This window comes from Trypanosoma equiperdum, assembly GCF_001457755.1.
Source record: "Trypanosoma equiperdum strain OVI genome assembly, contig: ctg_1658, whole genome shotgun sequence".
Lineage (NCBI taxonomy): Eukaryota > Euglenozoa > Kinetoplastea > Trypanosomatida > Trypanosomatidae > Trypanosoma > Trypanosoma equiperdum.
The window spans coordinates 3,760-13,532 of NW_027123680.1; the positions used below are offsets into that span (position 1 = coordinate 3,760).

A 9,773-nucleotide genomic window follows, 5' to 3' on the forward strand; every position below is an offset into this window, starting at 1 on the left:
CCCTTATTGGAATGCCTATCTTCTATATTATTGGTGGTGTACAGCAGTGCGGCCACACACTTAAGAGAAACCATTCAAAATAAATAAATAAATGAACCAAAGGGAAGAAGAAAAGAAAGTGGTACAATGAAAACATCACTTAATAATAATAACAATAATAACAGTAACACGCACATGCAGAACGAGTTGAAAGATGTCAGGGATAAGCTCCTCAGACAATTAATGCTGCAATTTATTTATCCGCTCAGTCATGACGCCATAAGAAACGACAAAGAATCTTGGACAGCGCACCAGTACGGAACATGCAAAAACAGTAGTAGTACTAGAACGCACTGACTCGAGCAAATAACAACAGCAATACTAATAATAATATAATAATAATCGACACAGTGATGATGATGATGATAAAGCAAAAAAATAATAATAACAAAAAACGTTCATAATAATAATTATGAGAGTGACAATAATAGTGACAATAATAATAATAATAGTGAGAGCGGTAATAATAACTATTATTATTATTTTGAAAAGAAAGAAGGTAATAAGGTGCGGCAAAGGAGATCACAACCAACACATGAACCCAGTAGTAGGGCACAGTTACAGGAGGAAGGATGCGTCCCACACACCCGCTCATCACCAGGACAAAAACGAAAACACATATATCGATATAGATATATCCTTTCTGTTTGTCCAGCGCCTTTATTCCCATTCGTCACTGGTAAGCCCCCGTTTCACACCAAACGTCAGTTTGTTCCCACCTTCAGGAAGTGAAACTCGTAAAGTGCTGTTTGGTGGCAGCTCCTTCGCGATGAGCATGCGGCCGATTTCAGTGACGATGTTCTTTTCGATCCAACGGCGTAGCGGGCGAGCGCCCATATTGGCATCGTGGCCATGCTCCAAAATGAAATCCTTCACACCATCATCCAGCAAAACAGAAAACCCACTGGATTTGAGACGCTCGTTAACGCCAGCGATAAGATTGTCAACGACACCCCGCAGGTCTTCTGTACGAAGTCTTCGGAACACAACAATATCATCCAAGCGATTGATGAGCTCAGGTCGGAAGTAAGACCGCACGGCAGCCAACACATTCTCACGCAGTACCTCATAAGATTCATTCGTCTCCTCAGGGTTCAAGAGGTGCTCAGAGCCGAGGTTAGATGTCATGACGATGATGGTGTTGCTGAAGTCCACCGTCCGTCCACGCGAGTCAGTCAAGCGGCCATCATCCAGTACTTGCAGTAGCACATTGTACACATTTGGATGTGCCTTTTCCACCTCATCAAACAACACAACGGCGTGAGGGCGCCGCCGCACTGGTTCCGTCAACTGTCCGCCCTCGTCATGGCCAATGTAACCAGGTGGTGCACCAATCAACCGTGACACCGAATGTTGCTCCATATACTCGCTCATGTCAATGCGTACCATATGCTTTTCGTCGTCAAACAACTCGGCAGCAACGGCTTTAACCAGTTCTGTCTTTCCAACACCCGTGGGTCCAAGGAATAGAAACGAGGCAGTTGGGGAGTTGGGCCGCGACAGGCCCGCACGAGCACGAATAATAGCATCGGCAACCCGCTCAACCGCCTCATCTTGTCCCTTCACGCGTCGGTGGAGATGCATGGAAAGGTTCAATAGCCGTTCCCGATCCGTCTGACTCAATTTAACCACAGGGATGCCGGTCCAGCGGGCAACCACAGCGGCGACGTCACCTTCAGTAACCTTTTCCTGCACCAATGTGGCCTTCTGTCTTTCAATGTCCTCCTTCAACGACCGAATGCGGTCCTGAATCAGGGGGATGACATTGTACTGGAGGTCTGCAGCCAAGTCCATTTTGCCATCACGCACAGCGCGCTCCAGTTTGTTCTTCTTCTCATCAAGACGCGACTGCATCTCCTGAAGCTCATCAATACGTTGACGCTCATCATTATACTTGCTGACAAGTGGTTGCAACTCCTCCTCAACGCGCTGTATATCCGCCTTCACAAGTTTTAGTCGCTCCCGTGAAGCAGCTTCCTTGTCACGTTCGAGAGCCTTCGCCTCAATCTCCAGCTGGCGTTTCTTGCGCTCAAGGATGTCAATCGCCTCCGGCCGCGATGAAAGCTGCACCCTCACATTGGCACACGCTTCATCAATGAGGTCGATGGCCTTGTCAGGCATGAAGCGGTTTGTGATGTAACGGTTCGCCAGCTGTGCTGCAACAACAACCGCATTGTCAGTAATTTGAACACCGTGGTGTGCCTCATACCGGTCCTTTAGGCCACGAAGGATGCTGATGCACTCTTCAACACTGGGCTCTGTAACATACACAGGCATGAAGCGCCTCTCAAATGCGGCATCCTTCTCGACATATGTGCGATACTCCTCCAGTGTAGTCGCTCCAATAGTACGAAGTTCTCCACGTGCGAGCATTGGTTTCAGCAAATTTGCGGCATCCATCGAGCCACCGGACTTCCCTGCCCCGAGGACGAGGTGAATCTCATCAATAAACAAAATAACTCCATTGGAGCTCTCCTTCACTTCGTTTAGCACACTCTTGAGACGCTCCTCAAACTCGCCCCGAAGCGAGCTTCCAGCGATAAGGGCGCCGAGGTCAAGGGAAAACAAACGTGTATTCAACAAGGTGTCCGGCACGTCCCCACGTACAATCCGCTGCGCAATTCCCTCCGCGATCGCAGTCTTGCCGACACCGGGCTCACCAATCAGAATTGGGTTGTTTTTTGTTCGTCTCGATAGAACGCGTATTGTGCGCAGAACCTCATCAGTCCGCCCAATCACTGGATCAAGTTTCCCCTCCTCCGCCAGTTTACACAAGTCGGTTGCGTATTTTTCAAGAGCTTGGTAGTTTTCCTCCTGGAATTCGGATGTAACCTTCTTTCCTTTGCGTAACTCCAGAAGCGCACCTTCAACGGCTTTCTTCGACGCGTGTGCGGCCTTCATGATGGCCTCAACTTCCTTACATTCAAACAACCCAATAAGAAGATGATCAACAGCAATAAGTGAGTCACCCCACTCTATTCGCTTCTGCTCTGCGGTGTTGAGCACAACCACCATCGCTGGAGAAGGTGATGGAACCGCGGGCGCGGGCCTCTGCTCCGGAAGTGCACCAACTCGTGCGGCGAGTGGCTCCAGCACCGTACCCGCATTGAGTTTACGCAATACACGTGAAGCAAGTCCATCTTCATTCTTAAACAATACAAGCGCAAGATGCGCGGGATCGACAAAACCGTTGTTGTGCTTCCGTGCCGACTCAACAGCATCTGACAATGCAGTTTGCGCTGCGTTTGTACATTGGCGATCTGAATGTGCCATTGTTTAATACCTGGTATGACTGTTGCAACCTTTCCTTATAGATCTCTTTTGCTACTTTCACTTCTGTTTGGCTTAAATAATGATGGCGATATATCTTCAAGCGGATGCAGCGCACGAAGCACGTGGGAACAAAAAAATAAATAAAGAAGGAAGGAAGGAAGGAGAGAAATGAAGAAAAATAAAACTCAACCTCAATGCAAGAGAAACACAACGGTAACAAACTCCGTTAGTGCACCCGCATTTCCAATCAACTGATGCAGTCCGCAGGGTAAGCGATGGGGCGTAAAACGGGTTAAATAAGGGGGACAAACAGTTTGATAAAATGATAAGTCGTACGCAACAACAAAAATAACCAAAAACAAATATACCGGTATTAAGCGATGGAAAGAAAAAACACTAACATCATCGCAACTAGTACGTGCCTTCTCTTACCTGGCAAAAATAAATATATACATACGTATGGGCGTATACACACATGTAAACGGAATGCCATCCCCCCCCACACACACACACACAAATCACCTCCATATATGCCGAAGAAGTTGAGAGGAAAGGAGGAGGGGAAATAAAGAGACAAATAAAGAGAGGGAGGAGTCAAAAAAAAAAAAATGCACTCCACTTCTATGGGTGCATAGTTTCTCCTCCCTAGATCCATTCTATGTACGTCGAAAGAAAAGCGGGAAAAAAAAAATTCTTTCTCAGCTCTCCCACATAATGAGAAGAAAAAAAAACACAGAATCCCGCACGTCCAAACTTCCGACCAACTACAAAAACAAAAACAAAAAAAAGAAATGTATGCATCACTCACCCTCTGCTAAATACTCGGTTCCTTGCCGACTGCTCAAACATGATCTGCACGGTCACCGCCAGCTCCAAACTGTTGCTCTGTGCCGTATTCATATATGGCATTGTCTTCAGTGTGTTCTTCACCAGGGCATGAAGCGGTTTCACCATCCCCCTCAGCACATGCAGGGGTAAACTGTGGTGTATACTGATTCTCTAATATTTGATCTGCCTCTTGAATGAATTCGTTACCCTCACAACCGTTTAATTGTTGTGGATCCACGTACATAAACTCTTGGAACTGTCCAGGAAGGCACGCCGTTCCCATTTGTTGTCCATGCACCTCGTCATCAATAATTGCGTTCCGCTCTATCTGCTTGCCACTCCGTCGTCCAATACCGAAAATGTAACGAAACGAAAAAAGCAACAGGATAAGCGGCACAGCGATGAGAAGCAACCACAAGTCATTCCCGCTCGCGCATTTCTTTTCGTCTATAAGAGGGTAATCGTACATTTTTAACTCGTTCGATGCAAAAAGTTGCGCGGCTCGTTCATCCTGCAATAATTCGATCCGCTCGGCACTGAAATTTCCTTCTCTTACTTCAGCTACAAGGTCAATCGCGATCTCCATGCTATTCTTCACTCCCTCAATGATAATCTCTACATTTCCACCCCACACCTCCTCTGTTTGTACGTGTTTTTCACAAGGTTTAGGCACACGGGCACACAGAAACTCCGTCACATTGCTCTTCAGTCCTTCAAATGACAGAACAGTCTTACAATTACGTGTGGAGTTGCACAGAGGAAGCATCTCATTAACCTTACTACTGCGACAGGGAGAAGAGTAAACTCCGCTCAATTTACTGAGTGTGGAATACTGCACTCCCAATTCCCTGTTGACAGCTTCCGTGATGCGGTCCATTAGGTCTTTGGAATCATCACCCACCCAATAGCGAAACGTATCACTCACCGTGACGAAATCTCGCACATTTGATGTCTCTGCATGTATGTTAAGTGTCAACTTACCAGGCGCCATAGGAGTGAGGAAAGCTACGCACCAGCCATTGGGAATGGAAATTTCTTCGGTGCTATTTATTAATCCACATACGGTAGACGTTACCACCTTCACGGAGGTATCTAATACAGCACTGTCTTGTGACCAGTCCCTGGCTTCGAGTGTCATGTTAGCTTCTTGTAACCCAACAACTGCTGCAGCCGGTTGATGAAAATGGCATAACAGCGCCTGTCCTGTCAACAGCAGTAAAAAAAATCTTTCCATGCGTGGCATATAGGGGGTTCGTGGTCCACATGAAAGCGACATTACCCTTTAAAATTCTCTTCAGAAGAAAAATGAAAGTCAAGAGGGTTACAACACCATCGGGAAGCACATGAACTAGGTGGTATATCACGGTAGAGCACACCCAAGCAGCAAGAGATAACCTCTAACATACAAACGCAACAGAATGGAAAAAAAAAGGATAATAAATTTACATGCAAAAAGAAGTGAGGACATGCACGTTTGTCCTCTCCGTAATATATATATATATATATATATATATATTACACGTGAATGCGCACAACACAGTTACACGCACCAGCGTGTACACTATCAATCCTGCGTACGTGCGCGTGCGAATGCAGGAAAAGAAGTACCATTACACGCAGCGGTCGATGTCTCGTAAAAAGGGAGGAAGAAAGAAAAAAACAGGGAAAAGGAACAAAGAAAAGGCCTGTCCATCGAAATGAGAGTCTCCGATATGCGAATACATATGCAAAGGCATAAGCCAATGCTCATTTGAACGTTTTGCGGTCGTAAGGTAACGGTGGGAGATTCTCGACATCACGGCAACCTTTCTTACCCATAACATAAGAGAGGTACGCCGCTTGATTCGCTGTCATGTTGATGTCCTCCTGCGTTGATGTCTCACGCGTAACCGTTGATGTGTCCACCGTACGGTACGATGCTTCCCCCGAGACCACCAACGGGTTGAGTGGTTCTACAATTGCTTTCTTGTCTCCTCGTGGACTTGGTGACGAGCCAATTATTCGACCAGAAGATGAAGCTTGTGTTTTTGAGCCCGGTGGGGTGCCTTTCGCTGCAAACCGCCGGGGATCGGATATTTCATACAGAGTGAAGTTACTGTGACCATCCTGATGCTCTCCTTTCCTCGTTGAACGTGAAGAAAGAACAGCCTCACGGAGAGACATCCCGATTCCGTGCCTGCTCCGATGCGCATCGACGACTGCGGAAAGAATCTTCCGGAATTCCTTACGTTCCGCTTCATACATTGCCATTCTTTCCTCGAGGTTTTCGATGCGTTCCAGTAGACGCCTTTCTATTAATTTCGCATTGGTGTCGTTACCCTTGTTTAACACGGGTGTAGCCTCCACTCTGGCATTCAGTAAAGCCTCGACCTCACTAATGTGAATATAACCGTTGTTACGCACCCTTAGTCGTTGCTCCGCCAATGATGCGGAATCCGGAGGGTTGGAGATACTTCCGTCATCCACAGAACCTACCGCTCCAGCATTTTTTCTCTTCCCTTTGCGGAAGCCTTCACAATCACATACACTTGCAATGTTGGAGTTGGCAATATCCATGGAGTGCTGGTCAAGAGCTCCTGCCAAGCGCTCCGAGACATCGCGTAACAACAACCTACGGAACTCAAGGAAAATCGGTGCATTCCGTATTGTTTCGTGTAGCTCCTGCACCACCCTTGCCCCCTTGGTTTGCCCCCTAACATCTCGAAGTAATTCATCACCACCTTCACCACTCGCGTTTTCAGAATAAAAATTCTCATATTCGGGAATTGGATACAGCCAGTAGCTGACACGCTCCAGCTTGTCCATATGAGTTGTTTGGGATGCTTCAAGTGCGCGGCACATTGCTTCAACACGCCTACATGCATCCATCCTCTCCGTTTGAAGACGGTGCTCCTCCTCGTTCCTCTCCTTCTGGCGAATAAAGCGATCTTTGCAAATGCGGTTGATGCGACCGAATCTTTCTCTGATATCGTTGCTTTGTTCGCTCTCGTCCGTTACGGAAGACCGAGACAGTTCTGTTTCGGTGGCGGACTCATTAAACCTCTTTCGTAAGAATTCTGGCAGAAAAGAATCAACCGCGTCACCGCCATCGAACACAAGTTCGTCTTCAAAAAGTTTATCACTGAGAGTAAGAACTGCATGCTCACGCAAGAAAGTACGAATCAGCTTCACATGTATGTCAAGAGTCCTCACTACCCCCTGCATCTCCGCCACATTTCTCCACAGGCATCCCAAACGCTCAGCCAGTTGATCATTAAGGGTACGCAAGTATGACTCAAGTTCATTGCATTGCACAAGAACAGGGGGTAATTGGGGGAACTTACCCTTGTCGCGATTCATTGCAACCTTTAATAACAATAATAATGATAATGATAAAAGCTCTACTACACTAAGGTGCTAAATTTGCCTAAATGCCTCCCCACTCGGCTCCCTCATGCACGACCACTCTCTCACCAAAGCAAACACCTCTTATTGTTTCTCTTTTCTAACTTCAAAGACCTATCTGCTTCGGTAGTTGCGAAGAGGAAACTTAAGGAAAGAGGGAGGCAAAGGGGATGGGGATGGGGGGGGGGGAACGCACAAGAAAAATTATAGTTATTAAAACAGGGTAACCCCCATGTGGGAAAGCTTCAAAAAATTAAAAAACAAACAGAAACACAGACACAGACGCACACGTAAGTGTGCGTTTTCATCATACACAAATATGCCACCTTCCCCCAACCACATCTCACCCTCATAAGTGTCCACGCGTTCATCAGTTTAAACGCGTGTGAGAGGAGGGAGCACCACCGATATTATTTGGGCCTTCGCCACCTTATCACACAAACAGATATACGCTAACAGCGTAATGTGCATTCACCTCCAGAATGAATCACATCCCTCATTCCTGATCCGAGGAGTGATGGATGCATCTCAACTCCTTCTCTCGTTTGTACTCCAGCATTTCCTCCCGTACAACCTGAATGTGATCTTCGCTCCGTGGGAGAAGGATACGGCGAATCGAACGCAGTGTTTCAATACTTGTCGGACTGGCAGCGTAGGAGAGACGAGTAAAATCTTCCTGCAGCAGAGGCGTTATTATGACGTTACCGCCCCCACGAACCCACTGCCAGAAGGAACCGAACACACCTACCGAAGGGCCCGCATCAACTGCTTGATCCTGGAGGCGTCGCATTTCCTTCTGTGCTTCACGTCTCCGGAGAGAATCCAAATACAGTTTTTCTTGTGTCGTATCCATTGGGTGCGGCCGAAGAGCGTCATCATCCCTGAAGTCTCGGTTTAATGCAGAGGTTTCCAACGGCACCACTGTTCCCTCAAGAGGTTGTTTGGGACAGCCATCACCCCCAATACATGCGGGTATAATATCATCCAACTGTGATGCAAGGGAGACTCCATCAGTAGCATTCCTCTCCTTTGCTTCTTCACTTCCACTACTGTCGACGACTGGTGTTTCCTTCGTTACGCGTTTCGCATCTTCATCAAGCAGTCGTCGCTTTTCCCGGCGGATGGCCTCCACCACGGGTCGAAAATCGGGTGGATTGGCTATCAGCTCCTCCCGTGCGCGCTTCATATCCCGTTCAAGATCGTACGCTAGGGAGTTAAGTGTCTCCTCCGTCGCCTCGACAAAATCATCATAGTGGATGGAAAACAACTGGAGTTCGTAGTATTGTTGTATGCATTCCAAAAGCACCCAAGCCGTAAGTATCTTAAGTACGATAGTGCTGTAAAGGTAAAAGTTGTCCGTACGCTCCCACCTACTGTATTCGCTAATTACTTGTTTTAACCTCGTTACGTTCCTCTCAAACTCCTCCCGCGTCGTACCAAATATCATCGCATCCTTCTCAAAATCTAAGTCGACTAACAAAAAATGCTCCCGATGACTCATCGTCGTGCCCTCAAAACTCTTCATGTAAGCAAGCCGCTTCTTAATCAGCTGTTCTCGCGTGAGCGACTCGTCAATGGGCATGCCATTCTCATCATACTTCGGCACGATGCTACTTTCCCCACCGAAAGGTTGTAGTTTACGGGGTCGGAGGAAACCAAGTCGTTTATCTTCACGAGCACCAAAACCAGCGCCAAGACCAACACCCACCGTGCCATACGGCGTAACTTGTGATGTGTAATCACGCGTTGACCGCTGATACACGTCGAATTCTGTCCGTTCCTTTTCCATAGGAGGTAAATTCATTACAGCGACACCTCCACTAATGCGCTCTGGTTTCGGTAGGGTTTCTTCCATATACACTTTTGAGTTAGCCGAATCACGCCGCATGAAACCACGCTGTGATGCATCCTTCTCCAGTTCTTCAGCACAAGTTTCGTCAAGTGGAGAATCACACGACCACTTGCGATGCCGCTCGTTTCCCTGCTCCTTTTTCTCCGTTGATTGGAAACATCCTGCAGATGGATGAAAAAGAGGAAAATATCTCGTTATAAGTGTAAAGCGCCGCATGATAGGTTCAAAACTATTTATGTATGATCACAAAGAGTCACACCTTCTCTTTCTTTTCTTGTTTGTTTCTTTTTAGGACTCGTGATCACCCATACAAATGTGTGAGTAAGCAATGATAATCGTAAAACTAAGTGACCTTCCAATCACCTCTGTGAGTATGACCTAACAATTCTTTTTTTTT

The 9,773-nt window shown here is 46.9% G+C and overlaps 4 protein-coding genes across 4 annotated transcripts; all 4 read right to left on the reverse strand.

Moving 5' to 3' along the window:
• Positions 1-699: 699 nt before the first annotated feature.
• Positions 700-3,312, reverse strand: TEOVI_000549800 (ATP-dependent Clp protease subunit, heat shock protein 78 (HSP78), putative; the record flags this gene model as incomplete). Its single annotated transcript, XM_067222580.1, has 1 exon — positions 700-3,312. The coding sequence occupies one exon, from the start codon at positions 3,310-3,312 to the stop codon at positions 700-702; it is 2,613 nt and encodes an 870-aa protein (XP_067078681.1).
• An 841-nt stretch (positions 3,313-4,153) lies between these two features.
• On the reverse strand, positions 4,154-5,416 carry TEOVI_000549900 (uncharacterized protein; the record flags this gene model as incomplete). Its single annotated transcript, XM_067222581.1, has 1 exon — positions 4,154-5,416. One exon carries the CDS (start codon positions 5,414-5,416, stop codon positions 4,154-4,156), a length of 1,263 nt encoding a protein of 420 aa, XP_067078682.1.
• Positions 5,417-5,886: 470 nt separating this feature from the next.
• Positions 5,887-7,479, reverse strand: TEOVI_000550000 (uncharacterized protein; the record flags this gene model as incomplete). Its single annotated transcript, XM_067222582.1, has 1 exon — positions 5,887-7,479. One exon carries the CDS (start codon positions 7,477-7,479, stop codon positions 5,887-5,889), a length of 1,593 nt encoding a protein of 530 aa, XP_067078683.1.
• Positions 7,480-8,020: 541 nt separating this feature from the next.
• Positions 8,021-9,592, reverse strand: TEOVI_000550100 (uncharacterized protein; the record flags this gene model as incomplete). The annotated part of the gene is made up of 1 exon (XM_067222583.1): positions 8,021-9,592. The coding sequence occupies one exon, from the start codon at positions 9,590-9,592 to the stop codon at positions 8,021-8,023; it is 1,572 nt and encodes a 523-aa protein (XP_067078684.1).
• Positions 9,593-9,773: the final 181 nt, after the last annotated feature.